This window comes from Neolamprologus brichardi, chromosome 19, assembly GCF_056152115.1.
Source record: "Neolamprologus brichardi isolate AB-2024 chromosome 19, ASM5615211v1, whole genome shotgun sequence".
Lineage (NCBI taxonomy): Eukaryota > Metazoa > Chordata > Actinopteri > Cichliformes > Cichlidae > Neolamprologus > Neolamprologus brichardi.
This window is the reverse complement of record NC_142122.1, coordinates 9,179,069-9,202,951: the sequence shown is the minus strand read 5'-3', so window position 1 is coordinate 9,202,951 and position 23,883 is coordinate 9,179,069. Positions and strand designations below refer to the sequence as shown.

At 38.2% G+C, this 23,883-nt stretch overlaps 2 protein-coding genes across 2 annotated transcripts; one reads left to right on the top strand and one right to left on the bottom strand.

Moving 5' to 3' along the window:
* ganc (glucosidase, alpha; neutral C) lies at positions 1-11,236 on the bottom strand. The gene is made up of 25 exons (XM_087833055.1): positions 11,061-11,236; positions 10,633-10,695; positions 10,219-10,321; positions 9,943-10,070; positions 9,545-9,721; positions 9,431-9,434; positions 9,268-9,337; positions 9,010-9,106; positions 8,716-8,899; positions 8,479-8,623; positions 8,146-8,381; positions 7,933-8,059; positions 7,592-7,671; positions 7,163-7,306; positions 6,834-6,930; positions 6,625-6,726; positions 6,182-6,356; positions 4,845-4,913; positions 4,590-4,654; positions 4,415-4,491; positions 4,264-4,338; positions 4,061-4,174; positions 2,714-2,826; positions 2,458-2,561; positions 1-275 (listed from the first exon to the last, which is right to left on the bottom strand). The coding sequence occupies exons 1-25, from the start codon at positions 11,087-11,089 to the stop codon at positions 169-171; spliced, it is 2,685 nt and encodes an 894-aa protein (XP_087689181.1). The 5' UTR covers positions 11,090-11,236; the 3' UTR covers positions 1-168.
* A 1,108-nt stretch (positions 11,237-12,344) lies between these two features.
* LOC102792788 (Golgi-pH regulating cation channel-like) lies at positions 12,345-23,749 on the top strand. Its single transcript, XM_087833024.1, has 20 exons — positions 12,345-12,508; positions 13,820-13,877; positions 14,336-14,433; positions 15,855-15,971; positions 16,190-16,237; positions 16,326-16,367; positions 16,616-16,742; positions 16,822-16,883; positions 17,053-17,236; positions 17,347-17,446; positions 17,570-17,663; positions 19,352-19,425; positions 19,565-19,671; positions 20,374-20,432; positions 20,525-20,628; positions 20,727-20,803; positions 21,412-21,476; positions 21,560-21,612; positions 21,797-21,827; positions 21,953-23,749. The coding sequence occupies exons 1-20, from the start codon at positions 12,392-12,394 to the stop codon at positions 21,992-21,994; spliced, it is 1,659 nt and encodes a 552-aa protein (XP_087689150.1). The 5' UTR covers positions 12,345-12,391; the 3' UTR covers positions 21,995-23,749.
* Positions 23,750-23,883: the final 134 nt, after the last annotated feature.

Genomic DNA, 23,883 nt, shown 5'->3' with positions numbered 1-23,883 from the left:
CATCAGTGTCCACACCATCAAACAATTATCAATTTATTTTTCAATCAAATGTATTCAGACAAGTTCTGTAGCTGACCGTTATTGAAATGGGTAATTTAACTGGATGTTTTCTTGGTAGGATGAAGAAATCCAGATGAAGAAACTCCATCACTGACATGTCCACAATCATCATATGTGTATTTCCCAATCCATCGCCACTCTGAGGTTTACAATGTTCACAGTCAGCTTGCAGCAGGTTTCCATGTACTGAAATGCAGCTGAAATGTCCTTAGCACCTGGTGATAAAAGGAAAATGGTGATGTTTTACCTTTTTAGAGTTTTTTTAAATCGATACACAGATTAGGGAACAAATTCCTCAGATTTCAAATGTTTCTATTACAGCTTTCTTTTCTCCTTTGGAGTAATTAAAGCATACACTCAAACCATCTTTATGGCATGGATTCAACAAGGTTCCTGTGCAATCTGTTACCTATGTAAACTCATTTATATTCCCCGTGTGCTGCCCGGGTTTTGTTCTTACTTTTTGGTGAAGTCTGATCAGCTTTAAAGTTTGTCTTTTGTTAAATTATTCAGTCAATGTTGTTGTGCATTTATTTCCTCTAACCCTTATACCCCTGTAACCATCACAGATGCTGTCGTCTGAACTGTGCATTTGATAACACAACACATGGGTCTACTCCTCTGTCATGCCGAGGATACAACTCATTAGACAGGACAGTTTTCCCATTTGCCACAATCCATTTTAAATGAGCTTGGAGACAGAAATTGAAGCAACATTACTAAATATTAAATGTCTTTTTTTTCTTTACATGGAAGAAATGTAGCTTCTATTTCTGGATGTAGTGAAAGAAAATTGGTGAAACCACTAGCAATAGCAACTGGGTTATTTGTCTTTGGACTTGACCAATAGATTATCTGAGTATTTTAATGCTATTATTGATTTCACCCTTTCTCACCTATTTGCAATTTTACCTTTAAAAACATACGATTTCTAAGTGTTTGTGCAATCTGGTACCTTTTTATGTACTGTTTTTACCCAATCACAGGATGAGATTTGTGGGGGAAAAAACAGACACAGAAGACAAACGTAACATTACAACCAGTTTAACATGCCAAAATTAACTCCCCTGTGCTATTTAACCTCCATGTTTAATATGAAATTATGTCAAAATGCAACAGCTCAAAAATGCTGCTAGTTTTAAAAAATAGATACATATTTTGCTCCAGATTGTTAGATTCCTGTTATAGTTTTACTGACAGACAGCATCACCTCGCTCACTTTTACGCACATCTGCAAATCTCAGGGAAGTGACCCTGTCCCATAGATCTGATCCTGATATTAGCAGCAGGTTTTTGGAGTTCAAAAGTTATTAATTTTGTGAAAATGACCCCCACTGTCACGTGTTTTACAGCATCATGGGCCGCAAGTTCTAACTTGTGAATTATTCAGTGAGTTACAGTCAGGTTAGGACTGATGTTTTTCAACAGTTGCACAATCAGCTAAAGCCAACAACCCGTCCACATAAGATTTATTTAGAGACAAATTTACAGGGAGGATATTGAACTACAGGATGTCACAGACGTCAAAACGTTGAAATAAGAAGGTTTAAATCTCAGTTCTGTTCTTTATTATTTAATTGTTTTCATAAGGAAACGCTGGTGCATGTTGTCTATGTCACATTTGCTGTTGTGGAACCAGGATTGCTGAAAGTGAATTTCCAATTTTATTGTTTGTGTCGTAGACTGATTTCAAGATGCAGGGGGGATACTTTTTTCTTCCCACCAGGGAGAGGCAGAGACATGTAGAGTATATTGCTGACCTTTCATCAGTTAATCTAATTAGTTAATGAGTGTTTTTATTCTTGCATGAAACAACGTTTTTGTCTTTTGTTGTCCTGCGTCTCAACTTTTTGAAACATCAAATATAAAATGAGCAAATGTTGTTCACAAAAAATCTTTATCAACTGAAATACTTTAATAACTTAAAAGTGCATTTGCTTTCTTTTTGCTTTTTTGGTTGTTTTTCTAGAATAACCTGGTTTCATTTACTAAAATAATGTGTGTGTGTGTACCACAGGGAATAAACCAGCAGAGCATACATGCAGAGGAATATACGAAACTAAACAGACAACAGGAAGGCAGTAGGAAAGGTCGGGTACTAAATATCGTTTACTGTTTACAAGCCACAACTTACTTCAGTGGCAATAAAATCCAATTGCATTCAAGGACAATAACATGCATTCTTAAATTATTTACTGATGTTAAAAACACACATTCATACACAGATATATCTCAAAAGCCAACCAGAATAACATGACACACAATAACTGCATGTGTTGTTTGACGCTGGTTGTTTTGGAGGCTTGTTCTCTGGAGTCATGCTGGTATAAGTGGGTGTTTCTTTTATTGTGAATGTCAGTTATCCATAAACCTTACATCAATGCCAGATCTCCTTACCTGATGCATGCACAATCACTGCGGACGGTTTGCTCTTCACCCCCAGGATGGTGACCGACTGTATGACTGTATTACAGTCAAATGTTCCTTCTTCACTGGCAGGACTGAGACAAGCAACACCAAAAACAGTAAATCATATTGTCACGAGTTATTCTTCTTAAAAATATTTAATGTTATTTTAACATGACAAACAGTCTCTCTTTTTCACACGTGGCATAAAACTGGAGCCCATCTTGGAAGTGTGAATGTGACTCACCGGCAGAGCAGACGGCCTGACAGCATGCTGAACCTGCGCAGACAGAAGGCCTTTCTGTCACGGTATCTGAACGAGTGGCCGTCATCCAGGTACAACTCACCATCAGCAGTGCCCTGTGGAGAGAGGAGATTGCAGTCAGGGCTTCACTAATTAAAAGATGCAAATGTCACAATTTGCATAAAAAGCTCCCAGTAGTTGTAGCTTAAAGATTTAGCATAATAAAAACTCAATTTTAATAAGTATTAGTTTACTTTCAAATCTTTGAGCAGGCATTGAAATAAACCTGTATACAGACAGCTTCTACATTAATTAGCATTGTTGAATACAAAGAGTTTAGACATGTGCAATTTCTTTCCAAAAGGCTGAAAATTATATCAGTGAAATGAGCCAAAGGCAACAATTTGATACATTACACACAGTCCTGTTCTGAATTTGGTTAATTACATAAAATAATGCATTTAAATAAATCCTTATTAGCCTGCATCTAATTAATTGACTGATATGCACCATGGCACAAGTCTCTGATGAAACACATTGCACAATATTATGAATATGACGTAAACACAGACAGTTTAGCAAACGTGTACATCAGTGAATTAAGAAAATCTTGATTTACATAGACAGTAATTGTGAACAAATACATGATCATTATTGATGAAAATGAGTGAATTTGAATAATTGTTCTGTTATTAGTATAACTATGTGAGACTGTAAAATCATGTTTTTAAAATTAAGTTAAATATTAGTAGATAACAGTGACCGGGAGAACTGAATGAAATAAGTTTAAAAAATATATATTTACAATTTATAAAAATAAAAAAACATTTTAATAAGTAAGTACATTATTTTATTTGCATTGTCTTTTACTCAGGTAACTGTAACTGTAAGTTTTGAATCATGACTGAAAGATATTTATGAATTTCTCACTGAAATAAATAGAACACACTGATTGATTATCTGTTTTTCTAGTAGTCGTGATGTATAATCCGTTGTAGGTTGTTATGGAAATAAGTCAAAATTTCCTGTTATTGTCTCACATTTTTGACTTGTTAACTTAACTGTAAATTCCAAGTGGTTAAGTTGAAATTTTGAGACAATGACCCCAAATTTTGACTTACGGTTGGCAAAAATGGTTTTTTTTTTTAACAGCAGAAACAAGCTTTTATAAAAAGTTGGACAAGTACTTGTATAGAGCTTGTGGTCCACAAACGTTTGGCACCCTCTGGTGGAATTGTTTCTATACTAGCATCTGGACCCCAAAGTAAAACCTCAGGAAAAAAATTTAGTTTTATCAGTATGGAAATACGATCCCATCAGTGTAGGATTCCAGTATCCTGCACAAGTTACCTGAGAGTTTAAAGCCACAGTAACAGAGAGGGGGAGCTGCCGAAGCTCAGCAGTGCAGGAGCAACTTCCTACTGATCTGCAAACTACCGAGCCACCACGCTGGAATACTGGAACCTGAGCAGAGGAAACATCAGTGTCAACTGACAGATAACAGATCATCTGACTTAAAAAAAATAACACGTAAAATTGTCGTCTAAACTTACCGTGTCCAGGGTGACAGGAAGACTCAGAGTCCTGCCTCCTTTGTATACCAGTGCAGAATGGATGTCATACCAAATCTAAAACAGACAAAAATGTGAATAACATCCACAACAAGTGTAACATGACGATATTAAAATATATATAACACAGTACCTCGTCAGATCCAGGAAGTAAGACTTTGATTTCTTGGATGCCTGGTTCAGTTACAGGACAGGCCAGCAGTGCTCCTCCTACATAAAATGAAGGAAAGTTTAACTAAGAAAAACTGAAAGTGCAATAATTCCAGGGTACACAGAGAAATCATGCAAAGATGAAAAGTTTTTATCACCAAGCATGTAATGGCTGTCCACACTGAAGGTGCTCTCTTCTTCTGGGAACTCCACCCACAGAGGTCTGTATAGTTTTAAATTGAATTACAGGCCACATCCAAGTTAAACTAGCTTTAAAACGAGAGCCTTATAAAGTGAACATCAATAGCATGATGTTCCCCTGATCTCGTCTCCACAGATGTAATAATGACTTAAGTTAACAGAGGTGTAGTTGCAGCTGCTATATTTGAACAGTAGATAGCACCAGGACTAACCTGAGTGGAGGCAACGCAGACGTGTGAGCCTGGTGAAACAGTGTGTACCAATAGGGCAGCAGACTGTACCTGAGAACAGACAAAATGGACTCTGGATTATGAGATAGTCCGACAATAAGCATTTCACCAAAGGCAGGAGAAACTAATGAAACATGTTATATTTGTATCTTGTCCCTCATGTTGACATTTACTTCAAAGCTACGGTATATAAACTATCACCACTAGAGGTCAGTAGGTTGCAGACCGAAGTCAACTCTCAATTCAAATGCATACATTGCATTTGAATTGCATCCTAGCTACAGTGGCTGCTGTAGGACAAACATGTTTTAGTCAACCAAGAGAGATCAAAAACATTCAATTTCAAGTGTACCCCATAATGGCTGTGGCCAGCTGGTATGTCTCTTGTATTCTTTGTATAAAAAACATTGTTGTACACACTATATTTCAATGTATTTGAATAATATCAACACTTGGCAATACATTAGAAAAGAAAAGAAATATGTGTCAGTAGGCAGGTTGTCAGTCCACTCTTTACCTCAGCTGTCAATGCCGGATGAGAAGCAACCATCTTTATTTATTCGGTAGGAGGCTGTAAAACTTTGTGAAACAGCTTCAATACGAGTTAACAAGTCAGAACATCTCACATCTGTCCGATAACAGCGATACTGAGGTGAGTTGTCGAGGATATCCTGAACTGTTAGCCGCTGTTAGCCGCTGTTAGCTGGCATTAGTAAAACTGTCTTTGAACTGGATCTAACATTGTTTTCGATTCACCGAATGTCACATCCCAACAATGTTTTTCACAACCCTAAAGCAGTGGTCCCCAACCTTTTTTCGTGCCATGGACTGGTTTAGTGTAAGACAATATTTTTACGGACCAGCCTTTAAGGTGTCGCGGATAAATACAACAAAATAAAATGATACGACCAAGACAAAAACTGTGGTATTTTGTAAATATAATAATAAACTCGAATTCACTGTGTAATTGTGTAACTTTATTAGCAGCGTCCTCCTGAAATGCACCAACAATATTGAGAGTAACATCCTCCTCTCTGCCACTTAATGCTCTCTGGTCGCTATGGTGACGCGTAAATAGTTCTTTCAAAATAAGGCACAACTACAACATGGGAAAAGACACAGGGAAACCGAGTTAACGATAAAAACCCTGAGAATCATAAATTTCACACCCGAGCCTCAACTCTCGCGGACTGGTACCAAACGACTCACGGACCGGTACCAGTCCATGACCCAGGGGCTGGGGACCGCTGCTCTAAAGGTTATGTTCAATCTATACATGGTGTTCAAGTAACCTGACACTGACACCTCTCTAGTAGTACCTTTGTTGGATTACAGTGCGGATTGCTGCAGTCACCTCGTCACCAAAAAGCCAGGGTTCCCGACGGTTTGTCACATTTGCAGAGTGACCGCGGAAAAATGGCTGCAGGGCAGCCGCCTGGTACCAGCGCACCAGCAACTCTGGCTCTGGATCCTGAATGAACCCACCAACATCAGCTGAAACACCAAAAACAGAGACTAATGATAAAGAGCAGCACATGACAGTATGCAGTAATATATCCCATATTTACTGAATATATAAGCAACTACTCAACTAGATTTAAGTTAAAAGCTAGTAGAGTGTGTACTTCATTAATATCTCTGCACCAACAAAAGAAAATTACACGTTGGCTGAAAAAGAAGCATTAACGTCTCTGTCTGACTAGTCGATAATAATTCTGTTTAGTGTTTAAATAATTGAATCCATAAACAATAATGTCCTCACCTCCACAAAACGCTATGCCTGCCAGACTCAGGGACAACACCATTGGAACTGAGATCTTCAGATACTCCCAGTTGGCAACATTATCACCAGTCCACACTGCTCCTGTATCCCAAACAAAGCCAATTACAACAAATGGCACAGTTAAGCATGGATATGCGGAAATATGGAGAGGATGGAAGCATTTTCATTTTCCCATTTAAATAGCTTACCAAGTCTCTGTGACCCTGCAAAGAAAGAGCGCGAGAGGACGAACGGTCTCTCTAAGCCACCCGAACGAGTGATTAGACCCTCCACTGTTGCCATGTGCTGTTAAATAAAAATATTTTATAAATTATTTTGTTTTTATTATACAGAATAGGCTTGGAGGCTTTACTCTTTAAAAACTGTCTTCACAACTTAACTACTCTGGATGTTGATAGGTACTTTTAGAGTTACTTGAAGGACAAAATAACATTTTTCCATCAAGAGAAGAAAAACAGATTTCTTTGTGCTTAAAGTAACAAAACACATCAGGCCTTCCCTTTAAGAGATTGCTTACCTGGTAAAAACCATACAGGTTGTGTAAATCTCTGTGTTCCCAGTCCCCACAATGCACTGCATCCTTCGGCATCGTCAGCTCTGGGCCGCTGAACACAGATGGTTCGTTCATATCGTTCCACACAAACAACGAAGATGTCGATCCCTGTATCATCAATAAACACCATCACTACCGTGCCTTGAGCAGACAATCTCAGTATTAGGTGGATAAAAAACAAATAATATGAGATAAAATCTTTGTCAAGGACTAAAGCATTAAATTATTTAAGATGCTTTTAAAATGTTTCGTTTTATTTCACGGGTACCACAACATAACGAGAGAACACAGCTTAATTATTCTTCAGCCTTTTGCTGCTCTGCTCTGGTCCTGAGTAGCTTTGCATTATGCATAATTTCTGTTTAAACATGGCTGATCCCTTCTGAGCCTTACTTTGTATTTATCCAAACTGAAGCATCTGGAGTACCATGCTCGAGTAGCTGAACTGCTGAAATCAAGGTAGGAGGATTCGCCTGTAAGGGAAGTTAACATAACTCCATTTACAAAGAAGATGCATATGACAACATCACGCATACACATCAAGTACATACAGTGTCTATTAAAGTGGACCTTGATGCTCATTTATTTTTGGACTGTAGAGTCTCTCTGCATGATCCACAGTATAGAAAAATCATATTTATCCTATTCTGGACCTTGGTGCAGCTAACATGTTAACACAAGTCCAGCATATGTCACATTTGTTAGCATTAAACAGTAGATTTTTTCCCCATTACCTGGCCAGCACGAGCCCTTAAAGATCTTTCCCTCTCTGTCCTTGACAAAATGCCCTCTGTCTCTGGCCTCACAGTAAAGGGACCAAGAAGGATCAACCTTAATGTGTGGATCACTTATAACGACCAGCTGAAGAGATATAACAGAAAACATCTTAACGTATCAAAGCAAAACAATTTCTCTAGATGATGCATGTTTTGCACTGTAAAACTGACCTTCCTGTTTTTCTTCTCCAGGTGCTGCTGCAGCTTGGCTGGTTCAGGGAAATGATCAGGATCCCAGGTAAAGTACCGCTTCCCATCTGTGTGCTCAATGTCCAGCCAGATGACATCGTAAGGAATACTGTGGCGATCAAATCCAGCATCCACAGACTTCACGTCAGCTTCATCAATGTAGTTCCAGCGGCACTGGTGGTACCCGAGGGCAAACAGAGGGGGCAGGGCTTGATATCCTGACACAGGGAGGACAAACAAGTAAAGTTTGAGTCTTTGAGAGCTTAATTTTATTTTTTATTTTTGGGTACCATAATTTCAGAGCCACATTCTCACCTGTCAGCTGAGCATACTGGGCGAAAAGTTGCTGTGGACTGGGCCCAAGCAGAACCATGCAGTCAATCATACCACTTTCTGACAGCCAGTGGACATCGGTCTGAGGATCAGCCCGCCTCCGTTTAACTGGAGGGGTTTCATCATCCTGTGTGAGACAGAAGGTTACTGAGCAGTAGAAAAGTGTCTTTTTGCTTCATGGTCACTGTAAAATACAGACAGCACAGAAACAAAGGTCACCTGATGGTCAGAGGGGGAGTACTGAATGTTTATAAAAGTCTCAGATGCATTCAGCCAAAATACACCCAGAGTCCTGTCTGGCTTGTGGGCCACCATCAATGGCACAGATCCATATAGTCCGAGACGACTGTACAGTGGATAGGCAAAAACATCCAAGTTGTACAGCCGGTAAGGCTCACCATCTCTGTGAAATGACACACATTTTTTAAAAATTGTCAACTCTCTCTCCTGCCTGCAGGATGCACAGATAAATTACACTCTTACAAATGAAGACACAAACACCATCGCGTCTACCTCGTGTCTCTGAGCTGCAAGTTGTCTGCGTGTTGGGGTAGTCCATACACATGCCTGAACCCATGAAGACAGAGGTCTGCTCCAATGCTGCTGGGACCTGAAGGTGCACAACGCGTGCCTCTCAGTATAAAGTTTAGAGTACACTCTGTTCCTTGATTATTAAGCTACACTTGCCTGTAATTTATGATCATAAAAATGTGAACACAGTACACCAAACTGAGATAGTTGCTGGTAAAATATTCAAGTAGAGGCACAAACCATTAGCCTTGACATCCACAAACTGCTTGAATGTCTCCTTCCATAATGAACTTTTCCGCTCGTCTTGAAGCTGAAATAAAAGCAACAAAGAACAATGGCATTCACAGACCTGATTAAGCTTCAAAATTAAGCTGCAGTTTCAGATGTGCTTCTATTTTCTTACCTCGCTACCGTGACATGTGGCCCAGCAGAAGAATACAGAATAAAGAAAAGAAATTCAGTCAACTATATAATATAAACAATTATCTGCTGCACATCTGTTTCCTGCAAATCTCACCTGGGTCGATGCTGCAGTCTCTCAAACCACAGTTTGTCCTTAGAGTTGAATGTGACCATCACTTCCTGCTCACACAGGATCTCCAGTCGGAAAGGAGAATGCCACACACGGAGCTGATAACGTCCGAAAGACCAAGAAAGCGTGACTGAGTCCTTAGTCTGTTTCTCCACTCTTAATCTACCAAAGGATGAGGGGTAAAGGTCAACTAATTTCCAGTTGCAGCAATCCTACGAGTTAAACCTAGATCTATAAACTTGTCTTTTATTGATATGAACAATTAATCATTTCTGTCACAACCACAGAAGTTCTTAGGCTGTCAGAAATACTAAAGGGGACTGGATTTTAAAGAAGTGCTGGTGTAAGATGACATTATAATAGAAAAATGATACATCGCTTACTGTTCACATTGTGGTTCCCCGAATAACACATCTGGAACTCGATAGCGTGCCTTAATAGGCTGGAATTCATCTATTGTTATCCGTACAATGCCGTGTTTTGACGGGGACAAAGAAAGAAGCAGCCTGGTCTGTGAAAAGAGTAAGCTTATAAAAAAAACCCCTCCTCTTTAATTATCATTCACAATTTTGGTCATAATCAAAGGTCAAAACATTGATTTGTTCAGTCTAAATGATGTTTAAACTTGATTAAAGAAACTTTTTAAAAGTAACACTAACCTGCGAGTCTGCTTCCAGCAATTCAAAACGTGCCCCCTTCTCTGTGAGCACCATGGTGTCCAAAAGAGCCCGATGCTGCATGTTTGGACCCTGGATCTGCCGCCTTAAAAGCAAGCGAAAATAAAAGCCAGTGATGAGATTAAAATACTTTTCAATTTTAGAGAGGTTTTAGAGTTAGAACAGATTATTACGCTTACTTAGAAAATTCATCTCTTTGTATTTGAGCCACACTCCAAATTCATTCTAGTAAGCTACCTTTTAAAAACAGTTTAAACATTTCTGTTTATTCAGGGATTTTACTGATATTCTTCTGTTATGTTTATATCAATTAAGTTATTATTAATCTCCAGCTCACTTTCACAAGTCCAACAAAACACAATAAAATCACTTTAATTGTGAGGATGTCCAACACACCTGTAAAAAGCAACATCACTGCTCTTCTTGAACTTGCCTTCCCCCTCAACATTAGGGATAACACTATAAGAGAAGCAAAAATAAAGTGAAATACACACACTTATACACGTAGACCAAGGGGTTCAAGACAATTGGGGCATGGAAAGCACCAAGTATCAAAAATGGTGGTTAAACTGTAACCTGACTGTGCACACATATATAAAAGTCAAAAACTTCCCATCATTCAAATATTGCCAAGCACCTTTCAGTGACCTAAACAACAGCTGCCATGTATTTGATAATAACTACACAGTAACTACATGATTGTCCTACTTTATGTTGCTTTCTTCATATAGGTTCATTGTGAAATGTCAAAGGTCAACATAAGAGGGTGGCCTTTGCAACAGAGCGGCTGGAAAGAGCATGTTTATATACCCATATGTCTGTACCTAGCAAGGGTTTGGCTCACTTCCGCCATTTAACGCAGAGATAAGACAAAACCTTCGGTCCTTCACAGTCGGGGTGGTCTTCGTGTTTGAGCACAGCTACATTTGTTTTCTGTTTAAACCAGGAAGAGCTTCCTGACAGTTTCAAATCGGGAAACAACACGTAGAGAAAAATCTGCCTCAAGATACCGCTACGTACGTCAACCTTCATTTCCGGTTTCGATTTCCAAAATAAATCCCCCACTGAAGCGAACAGGCCTCTCTTCCTGGAGTTATTTACAATGTGGTTTATATTATTTTTCACTGGTAAAAATAAAAATAAATAATAACAATAATTGAAAAACACAATTATTTAAAGACAAAAAAGAAGACAAAAATTTTAATGTAATGTAATGTTTTTAAATCTTGTGCTTACAATGTTAATTTTATTGATTAAAGATTGATTATTAAAGTATTTATAATTGTTATTTTGCAAGTCGAGATGGACGTCTTCCAAATATAACCGCCAAGTTATGCCAAGGTTGTGGTGCATGTTAGAATAAAGCTTATTTATCCAGCTCCGTTGGTAGGAGAATACTAAATAATGCATATGAATAAGAAATTCATTATTATCCAACAATTTCTGTGGTATCATAGTTACATTTTTTAAAATATATATAATTGAATTCGTTTTGGGAGTTTCATTCATTTGTGTTTTTAAATGAGAAGACTGTGATCACATTTTAAGAGTATGCTGAATGGTAACTGTAAAATACCATATCACCTAAATTTGGCTTTTCATCTACATTTACAACTTAAATCAAAATTATTATAAAAATATTTCTTTTTAAGTAAGGGAAAAAAGTTAATTAAAGGTAAACAAGATCTGTAGTCATTTTAACTAATTATAATTGTATAATTATTCATACTTTTCGAAATATTTTTAATTTCTGTAGCTTTCTTACACTATATTTTTCTATTATGTGTATGTAATGTGTAAATTGCAAATATTGTTTGTGCTATTGTGGATGTGAAAGGCCAGTGAGGAACAAGAAATTATTGGAAATTAACTTTAACTCTATGTGCACATGAGTGTCATGCTCTGTATTGGAACGTTGCATTGTTCCGTCAAAATAATCAAATTGAAATTCCATATTTTTACAAAACCTTTTGTTAGCGTAGATAGTTTATAATAATCGGTAGTTGCCTGCCCCTCTGTCAGGCATATATAGAAGGAGATGGTTTCCGCTCTCACTGTATTCGGTGTTATGTTGCACTCTTGTGGCAACCGCGGTAACTACAGGGAGAACAACCCGGAGCTGGATGCGGACACGAGCCTGGCTGACCTGGAGTAGATGCACAAAAAGATGTCATATGATCAGGTGCATTGGTTGTGTTTGCTGTTTTTTGCCTTGGTTTTCCGTCCTGGGACAGCGGCAGAGGTTTCCGTATGGAGCATGGACATCAACTCGGTCAGTGTCTTTAACATATGTGTCTTTTCCATTATTACATAGTCTCTAAGCTAAGTCCTCCATGGTAGCTGTTAGCCGAAGAAGCTAACTAGCCCCTTCTTTCCTCTGTAATATCTACCTGGCGCAAACACTGGCGTTTTGCTTTGACAGCTCTTGTTTGGATAGTCTGACACGACAAGTCGCTTATTCGCTTATTACCCCGCTTTTAAACCACAGATTTTCGTTTCATTAACGCTACTATTTTTGTCTGGACATTCAAAAGGTGATATTTTTTTCAGTTCCACTGTGTAAAAGCAGGTGGTGTCATGTTACAGCTTCGTTTGCATCTGTGTTACACAGGAAAAGTAATTCTAGTTTAGAAATTGATGGCTCAGCCGGTGATATTACCTCACTAAATTCAAGGTGAGCTAAAGGTGCTCCCGCGTGACGTGGATAGGCGATGATATGTGGAAAAACATGTGTTGCATCATGTTATAGAAGCTTAGGTAGATATAGTGGTGTGTTGGTATTTCTTCATATGTTGCTCTGGGTCCAGACCGTTTCTGTTCCAAGGAGCCAGACTGTCATTTTTTAAGTGGTGTTAAGTAATAGTTTTTCACGCTATCTGGAGGGCTTCAAAGGTGTGTCTCAGGACATTGCCTACTTTTTAAAAACTAATTTTCCTTTGGTTCAAATCATCATAAATGTGTAAGGAGGAGATATAACAGTGAGTGTCTACAGCCATATGTAAAACACAGTGGAGGCAAATGACATTGGTACACTCAGCGATGGATGGGCCTCCCCAAAGACGAAGAGCTTTGGAAGAAGCCTGGAGAACTATCCCTGAAGACTACTTAAAGATAGAAAGTTTCTCTTAGAGAGTTTAGATTGTGTTAAAGAATAAATATGTTCAGACCAAACATTGATTGATTAGTATTGTGCACACTTCTGTTTTTATGCTGTATTTCCATGTATGTTTGCATGTGTCAGTAAACCGCTGTACCTATTTTGTTATATATAATTTTAATATGACAGGTATTTTTTGAAAACATAATTCAGGAAAAGATTATTAAAATTGTGCTATCACATAATTTGTCTAGCACAGCAGCTGCAGCACCATTGTTCCCAGTACTCAGCACTGTATGCATCACACATGAGCAGATGGTGGTCCATAAAGCCACGTCTTTATGTGTGAATTGTACATTATTTCTGAACACAGTTCAAAATTGCAGAATTTACACATACAGTCATCACTGATGAGCTGCTTCGGTACCTGATACTGGCATAAGAGCAAAAACAGCAGCTGACTGATATGTCTCTGTTGGGTTTCAGACGCAGGATGCCGTTTTTCGGAAGACCCTGTATGCCAACACCACCATCTTCATGAAGTGTAAGTAGCCTACATTCTCTAAGGTGTAGATGGCCAGGACTGTAAATGTGAGGATTCACACATAACTGCTGACTGGATGGCATTGTTGTGCTGTGATTTACATCCCCCACAGCGTGTTTATGGCTCTAACTGGTATCCAGACATTGCAGATAAGTTGGATACCCTGCAGCCTTCAAACAGAATATCTAGAGACTAAAAGCAAAATGTCAGTGTTTAAAATGACGAATACTCTTTGAAAGAGTCTTATCTCCACAGTACAGATTGTACTGTGGTATAAATTTCTCTTCTTTGTGTGGTGCTGTTTGTAGAACTGATTGCTGGCATTCCTCTAAGGAAAATTAGACACTGACCTAGAATAGAACCTGGAATTCTTTGAACTCCACTGACAAGCATTTGCTTGTATGAATCAGCCAGTGGATTCTAAGTGTTGATATGTTCTTCTTTCGTCTATTTTTCAGTCCAGGGTGACTCAAGGCGGTGTAACAAAAGCTTCGCCTTCAACATCAGCTGGTACCTGCGCTCCTCTGTTTGCTATAATGAGGTCTTTAACACACCAGTGAGTATACACCAGTGAGTCTTTGAGTAAACAAACAAAGATATACTTTGGATAAATTTGGGTTTATCAACTTTTTTTCAGGATTTAGATATATTGTGCATCAACTGTTTGTCAGTCAGAGCAGCTGCTGTTTCCTTCCTGAAGCGATTTCTTGGCCTTGGCCTCAACTTCCATCTGGCTCCTTGTCCAAGGGCTTCTCAGACTCAGCTGCAGTTTGCTTTGTTGCTGTCAGACTTTAAGTGAGGGTCACAAACAAGGATATGTGGAGGTCACCTGTAGCACAAAGAAGACTTTGAAGTCAGATTTGATTTGAAAGGTTTGGTTCCTTTCAAGCTTGAACGTCTCTTCCAAGACAAATGCAAAGCTGGAAGGAAAGTAGTGTAAGTCCAAAGCAGTTTTACACCAGGAAGGAAATTCACTGCAATAAACAAACTTTACATTTTTCATTTCATCCATCGATTTTCTGGGCCACCTCCTCCAGCTCCTTCAGAGGCATTCATCCAGCAGAGAGATGTATTATCTCTCTGTCCTGGATCTTCCTCTCAGTATAATATCCCTGAAACACCTCATCTGGCTTCTTTTAATGTGGAGTGATAGCTGCTCCAACCTGAGCCCCTCCTGAATGACTGCGCTCATTCCCTGTGAAGGAAGCTTATTTCCCACGTTTGTGTCTGCCATCTAATTTACCCAGAGTTCATAGCCAAATGTCTTGGCAGGAATGTAGACCGACAGCATTGGTTTCACGCTTCACGCCAATAGAGCAACTACAAAAAGCACAGACAAAATCCTGAGACCACCGAACCCTCCACCCTTTACCCCTTCTCTGCGCCTAGAAGTACTGTTCATTTAAGCTGAAAAGAATTTGCTTTACATCCATCCATCTTCTGTTTATCTAGTTCAGGTTTGTGGTGGGCTGGAGCCTAATCATACACCCTGACCCAGTTGCCAATCTATCACAAGGCACTTCAAATTTTTATTAAATAAAAAAGATCTAAATGAAATGAATACCTTCAGATTTAGTCAGTTTTACTTTGTGGGTTTGATGTGAAGCATGAACATACTTTTGTTTTGTAAGTGAAAAAATAAACCCTGTTTGTGATTTGGATGTTTGGATCTACTCTTCTTACAAAAAATGTATTTACTATCTGAAATACTTTGGGCCCTTGAAATTAGGTTCCACTTACTTGCCTGTGTTTGCACTATTCAATGAGTCCTGTGAAGGCTGGTGCTTTTGTCTTTGTGATTCAGCATTATTCAGCTGGTGTGTAAAATATTGTCATATGCATATTAATGGTCATTTTTATATTGTGTCAAATATTTAGCAAAATGTCTTGAAATACAGTAAACTCTGCAATAACATCCTGTCTGTTCATTATAATAAACATAACATAAAGTACATGTTATAACACACTGTTTTGCAGGACAACAAAGCAAGGAACATGTTTGGCATGGAGCACATGCTGAAAGATGGCTGGAGCGGCTTCTACAGTCAGGGCTACATGTACTTTGACAACTGTTCCTCTCTCTTGTTACCAAAGGTCAGTGACAACAATACCGTCCTGGATCACTGTAGATGGCACATAAACTCATTTATTATGTGTGTGTAATAGTCCAGTTTCTGTGCAGCAGTTATCCAATACTGATGTAAGTCCGTTTTTAAACATGTGAAACTGCTCTTTCAGAGATTTCCTGCATACACTATATTATATATCCATATCTATTCATGTGTATTTGTTTACTTTGGCCTTTGTTTTAGGTCTATTACCCAGACTTCAACCCTTATCAGCCACTGACTAGCCCAAAGGTGCGTGATCGACACTGATCTTTAGATGCTTATTATAATTTTTCATTGTTCTTATCAGAATAGCCCTAAAACTACGTTTTTCTCTTAGAGTGACCCATCCAATCAGAGCTTCTTTTGGTCTGAAAAACCGGTAAGACATTACAACAGTGAATAAATGTTATATTTTTAATTTTTTGAGGAAAGTTTTAAACTCTTCTGGGGGTTTTATATTCCAGTGCTCATGGGAACAAGTGTAATAATGATAATCTTTTATTGTCATTATATCAAAAGTACAACAAAATTATATGCTGTCTCATTCAATGCGAAGAAATAAATCTATAAAAAGTATAAGAAATTGCTTCATTCATCAGATTTAAAAGTCTAAACCTTCTTTTTTAGGATATCAGTGCAGTGGCCAAAGCTTGGGAAGACAGTCCTTATCTGTTCATAGTGAAGGTGCAGCCTTTGTTTCGTGGCGCTGACGATGAAGCTGAGGGAGGAGAGCAGTCCAGCTTTACTTTTTCAAGTGAGACACAACCATTTTGCATTAAGAGCTTTAGAATCATATTTCTTTAAACAATAACATACCTTTCTTTATTTCCCAGTGAAAGTGGAGATGAAAGGTCCACATGAGTACTCCTCTCCAGCAGACTGGCCTCTCATGATGGTATAAATCCTCATTTTCTGTAATATTTAATTGCTATATCTAGGAGTAAAGGGAGTTGATGAATCCAGACATGTAAAATCTTTCACCATAGCACTGGAACCTGAGTGTATAGCTTACTTATTATCGATGACAAAGCTGAGACTGTCTCCCACTCTTGCGCCCATCACAGTTCTTCATGGTCATGTGCATTGTTTACGTGCTGTTTGGGGCTCTCTGGCTCTTCTGGTGCGCCTGTTATTGGAGGGATCTGCTGCGGATCCAGTTCTGGATTGGTGCCGTCATTATCCTCGGCATGCTGGAGAAAGCTGTTTTCTACTCTGAATACCAAAGCATCCATTACAAAGGAGACTACGGTTGGCAGATTTTCCACGCTCTCTTGTTTGTGGTATAAGTTTGTTTGGTTTTGGTTTTTCCTTTTCATATTTTGGCATCTGTTTTTCTCTTTGTATTATTTTTTTTGCAGTGCTAGGGGCTGTGATTTTTGCAGAGTTGCTCTCTGCACTCAAAAGATCTCTGGCTCGAATCCTGGTCCTCATTGTAAGCCTTGGCTATGGCATAGTCAAGTGAGTTGATTCCTTTAAAGGTTACCTGATTGTATATAGTCTCTAGTGGATAACCCACTGCTGTTACTTGTTTTAAACAAGCTCTTAGTATTAATGCACTGTTTTATTCTCCCTTCTGCTTAGGCCCAGGTTGGGCACCACCGTACATCGGCTAGTAGCTGTTGGAATTTTTTACCTTCTCTTCTCCTCAGTAGAAGGTGTGCTGCGAGTAACTGGTGTAAGTGTCTAATATTGATAAGCAGCAGATGCAAGTCTTTATCTTGCAGTCATCCTTAAGAATAAAAATCAGTTTTTAGCTAAATATTTATTGTGTGGCAGCTTTCAAAACCAAGACTACAAAGTACTTTTTTATACAAGGATTATAAGAACAGTCACACATACATATTCTTTTTTTATTTAAAAAAAAAAATAAATTATGCCCTAAATAAATAAAAATACATTTGAACAAAGGTTGATTTAAAATGTCCCTTGAAGGCATACTCTCTGCCGATTAGGACACCCTTATACTTCACTTCTAGGACTACATATTAAGTTTCAGTGGCCTCACATTAATTTTATCCAGGCAAGTGAAATGAACCCACTGCATTTCAGTTAGTACACATTATTTGTTGCAGCCTCTGGAGGGTGATTGAAGCTGATGGCTACGATGTATTTTTGCATAAAAATCTGGCCCGGTGCAGCAGGGAAGGCGCTCTCTATATATAAATTCGATTTGAGTGCAGGAGACCATAGAGAGGGAAGGTTACACAGGGATTCTGTCTCTGGCAGGCAGACAAGTGATCATGATAGAGAATGACAAATTTGATCCATGAGTAATTTTTCGAAAGAAGCTAAAGACACAGCAGCGAGTTCAGCAAACGCAATTTAAACGTAAGATAAGAAAGACAGGAAGGAGAATGAAGTAATGAAGTTGATTAGAATGTGTTTTGTAATCTTAACACAAGCTCATGTTTACCCAACACTTTCATAGCATGTACACGTCACCTTTCTTCTTTTGTGCTCGAGGTGATCATATTTAAATAAGATGCCGGAGTGCCAAATCCTCACCTAAGGGTTGCAAACTTGTGCAGCAGTCTGTATCCCCAGGCATAGATACTTCCTAAGTTTCACTTGCCAGAGCACAGACTTCTTGGATGAGCTGTTAGTACAGTTAACAATGCAGAAAACCACATTATACACGTAATTAAATGCTCTGAAAGGCACCATAAATACCACTACAGTTGAGTGTTCGCGTTCAGTGACTGTCAATTAACACAGTTGAAGCCTAGCAGAAAGTGTCAGCTACATCTGTCTGTCAGATAAAGCAGCCACACCCATAATAATGCACGACTCAGATGAAACAGGTGAGTTATAAAAAGAGCATTTTCACATGAGTTTAGTCAGAACTTCATAGATATGAAACAGTAATTCCTCCACTAGTAGTGACGTAATTGCTGCAGGATGGAGATTTGACTGCAAAAATCACATAGGTGCTCACTAACGAGAGTACCAGCAGCTCAGTTGAGTCCCTTATTGCAAAGAGATGTCCTGCAGACAAATTTTGCTTATTGCTACAGACTGATTGATTGCCTTGTGTTGGATATCTGATGGCATTTATATGCAAATTTTCACTGATCTGAGTGTTTACGGTCAGTCTGGTCACGCCAACAAAACTTTTTGCAGTCATTCTCCAGGAGCAAAAAGATTCTACCAAATCACTGGGCTACAGCAGATCTTTTCTTTTGAAAGGAGATTGACTAGTTTTTGGAGTCAGCCTCAAGTGGACATTAAAGGAACTACACTGCTGGTTTAATTCTTTAGTTCTAGAGGTAGCTGCTTGATTCACAGTCACTCTTTGCTCTGTTTTGTGCTCTAAGTTTTAGACAGATCTTCTTCTGAAATGTGTCTCTTGTCATCTTCCTACAGGGCTTCTACGGGACTGTTGCCCTTGTGGCTAATCTCAGCCTTTCCCTCATTGACTCCTGTGTCATGTGGTGGATATCCTTTAATCAACTAGCCTGATGACTGCTCAGGTGTCACTGCGATTTGTATTATCACAAGCACTGCACATATAGGCATTTGATTGTATTTATTTAGAAGCTGTCCATAGACAGTGTTTTCCTTAATTTGCATTTACATTTTCATCAGCTTGTCTCAAACCACTCGTCTCCTCAAGCTCCGCAGAAATATAGTGAAGCTCTCGTTATATCAGCACTTCACTAAAACGCTCATCTTCTCTGTTGTCGGTGAGTTACAGCTGTACTGGGGTCTGCATAGCTTCCACGTTTTCATCAGTTAAAAGATTACCGTAAACTATGAAGCCAATTATGAAAGAGTAGAAATGTGCTGCACTTGCTCCTCTGTAAGATGTGGTCAGGCTTGGAAAATATGTTTTATTGTGGAGGGTGCTGGAAGCTGGTGAGCTAAGCTAAACATGTAAACCTATTTCTGTATAAAGGTAATGAAACTAATATAACTTATAAAAAAAGAAGCTAATTTCTCCTAGAAAACTAGGTTTTTCTATTGATTTACAAAACATGACATGTTAATGAGTTATAGTGCTAACTGAGGGCTGATTTTGTCCTCATTAGCCTTTTTGTACTTTATTATCAACTCATGTGAAATCAGATTTATTGTTTCCTTCTGTTACTAACTTGTATTTAAGCTCCAGGCTCCTGCTTTGTGTTTACTGTGTAGCTGTCAGTGTGGGCAATCTTCATTTAACCCTTTACAGGAAAGGGAATCTGCATATTTCCATACGTGATAAATATTTTTTGAACACATCTGTTTCATTTAAAAAAAAAAAAAAAAAAACATCTGCAGTTTACCAATGCTGTGGCTAGAATTACCTTCAGGTCAGTTTGTTGTTTGTGTGCTGTAGTTTCTGCGAAACACATGTATTTTGTTTACAGTCATCTAAATCCTTGGTGTTTATTTTGTGTCCACAGCTTCTATCATATTTATCATCTGGACCACCAAGGTCTTCAAGTTGGTCGACTGTCAGAGGGTCAGTTTGCTTTCTCTTTTGGCTGAGTTATATTTATCTTGTACTGGATTTCACTGCTTTTCCCCTGAAATCTGACCTTATCCTTTCTGCAGGGTTGGAGGGACTTGTGGGTAGATGATGCATTCTGGCGCCTGCTCTTCTCCACTATTCTTCTGGTCATCATGGTGCTGCTGCGGCCTTCAGCCAACAATCAGAGGTCAGCGTCAGTATGGAGTTTGGGCCAAAGTACCTCTGTGTAAGCTCGCGGTTAACGCGATTCATAAAGATTTCAGCCTATGTGGTGTTTCCTTTCAGGTTCTCCCATTCCCCTCTGATTGATGATGATGATGAAGAGGAGGAAGCCAAGGAGCCCATGCTGAACGAAGCCTTTGGTACGACATTTGACTCCTCTTGTAATTTAAAGCCCCAGACAAGTGTTTGCCATATTAAACGTGTTTGAAAAAGAAACTGAATGCTCATTTGTGTTACACAGTTAAGTTGCTCAGAAAAATGTTGGTTTCATTTAACTCTAGTGCTGTGTGTTGGGAGAAAAGGTAAAACAGCTTTTAATAAGCTTGGTTGTGTAAAACAGTATTAGTTGCCATAAAATGTAGTATCCTGCCGGCTTGTCATCTTGTGCCAGCTGATTCTTTAAATTTTGATCAGTTTTGTTTAGGTTCCACTAACAGGATGTTTTTTCTTCTATAGTAACAGTGTTTAAGTGTAGAATTGAGGCCAGTGGGATAGTATAACACAAAGATATAAAACGACAGAGATCACAGAAATGTTTTCCAGCAGTTTGTATCTTCTGTTGTATGCTCTAATAAACTTTTTTTTTTATTATTTTCCTTACATCCTTTACTGACAACCTTCTGTCTGAGCTTTTGTTTAACCCAGTGACTCATTCTCAGTCTGTTTGTATTGACGTTAATTGAGAAATTTCTAATCATTTAATAGTATCAGAGTAAATGATTTCAACTGCCTTTTCTTAAATTTTCAGAAGGAATGAAGATGAGAGGCGCAAAGCCTGACATTAACGGCTCCCAGAAAATGTTGAGTAAAGAGGTAGGTTGACTTCTGACATTTTCTCTCCTGCGTTATTGTCACGTTTACTTAATTCTGTGTTTCAAAACTGTGCTTTTTGTCAGGATGAAGATCTAAAGTGGGTTGAGGAGAACATTCCTACTACTGTTGCTGATGTGTAAGTAAACTTTTATTTTGGTGAAAAACTGCTACACTAAATGACATTTGGATGGAAATATGGAAAAGTACTATATTGCTGTTATTCAAGCCATATTCATAGTGTTTGACTTACTCCTGATGTGCGTGGTATATCCATGGCCTCTTTCTCTGTTTTTTTTTTTTTCTTTTTCCCCTCCATACAGAGCTCTCCCTGTAATGCTAGATGAGGAAGAAGTAAGGAGCCTTTTTACTTTACACATGCGAGTCCCATGATTCTACTCACACTTTAATCTATTTAAAGTCCTGACCTTTTACTGTGACGTCATTTAACAACCACACTGCTGTGTTTTTTTTTCCAGGAAATCTTGAAATCCAAGATGGAGAGGTCCAAAATGGAGTAGAAGACGATCTGAGAGTGAAAAGAGAGGAATTCAACTGAGGCAGCAATGAGTGATCTGATTACCAAAAATGTTGGGGGGATGCATATCTGTTCTTTCGTCAGACACTTTTTAAAAAAAACTTTTATTTCACAGGTTATGGGTAACACTACAGTAAGCTCTTATATTAACGCCATACTGTGCAACCCGGAGTGACTGGGTCGGCTGCTGATGGCATTCTGGGATAAAATACAAGAAGCAGTTATATAGTATAGCATTTATATTTATAACTATTTTATTTGTTGAACAAAATGAAGGAGAAGCTGATTCTGTTACACAAGGCGCTAGTTATCGGGAGATTTGTGAAAATTTTCTTTTCTTTTTTTGTTTTGTTTTGTTTTTTTTAAAGACTATTATAAGTATTTAATGAAACGTGATATCCAGTGCAAGGGATAGATGATCAAAATATTTGGCAAAAGCTCCACCCACTTCAGACTGCACAGATAACTCCTGGACGGGTCAGAGTTGTAGGAATGTGAGGTCCTTTTTGGAACACAGTCAGGTATGACTCGTGATGCCTGGCCATCATCAAAGCCAAGAAATCGGATGATGCTACAAATGGAAGATAATGAACATAACTGAAAACATTAAAGTAGTTTCATAATAGGATTATATTTAAGCCATTGCAGCATCTTAATGAACAGTAGGTTATCTTCAGTGCTGTGCCATATATGTAAAAAAGATGCGTTGTTACATTACATATTTATTTGATCACACGATTTAATATTTACATGTGCAAGTAACTCTATTGTACAATTAGCCATTTAGCCAGACAGCTAAAAGCAAATGTTTTAATGCTTAACCAACAAATATGTGTGTTTAATTGTTAACACATTATTACTGTAGTGTCTGGCTAACTGGGTCATTTTGAATATCAAAATAGTTAAGCCACTGTTAAAATCTGTCATGTTGATACTTGAAGGATATCACCGTCGTCCAGAAAATAAGCCACATCTGTTGATCTGGGATCATATAATGATAGATATGGAGCTATATCAATGCAAAGAGTTAACTGTAATAAAACCGTGTGAGGTGTGTTCATTTTGTAGACACATGCCAGATAATTTCTTCAGGATGTCGTCCACACACTGATCAGTTTAAGCGAGTTGAAATTTGACTATATTTAATTGGTTAATAAACGTAGAAAAAGTAAAATCCTGTTTGTAAGCATTTGTAGTAAAATTAAGCCTGCTTTATTTTAATTTTTATGAAAAGTAACTTTTTTTTATAGTTTTGATTTCATATAATAGATCTAGAAACACTAGATATTGCAGTCACCAAAGTGAACACTTTTTTTCTAGCCACTGAATAACGAACCTGGATAGCTAAAAAATATACATGTAATTTAGTGTGTGCTCTCCGACCCCCTCCACCAACAGGTCCAGAGTTTTATTTAGATTCTCTGTTTACTTTAGTAGCACAGGGGAGTATCAGTTCACCATTATTACAGATTTCTCTGACCCTTTCCCAGCTACGCTCAAAAATAGCCTTATCTGGAATAATTCCTCATCTTTGTGTGATCTACTGCAGTATGTGTGGATAATTTTAAAGCTCTGAACTATGTTTGTTTTTTTTCTATTTGTCTAAATCTTATTGACAATATTTTATTTCAGAGAGACACTAAAACCCTGTGTCTGGATTTGAGTCTGCATTGTATTGTGAAGCTGATAATATTGTATGGCTTTTTGCGTATGTCCTGCAAATAAATTTATATTGAAAGATGGTTGAAACGCAAGTTTTGTATAAACTTAGAATTATTTTGTATTTCTAAAAGACACGTTTAAATATATATAACAATTACAACGCGTTCTTTTCTAGAATATTTTATTTACAAAAACAAGTAGGAGTGTCCT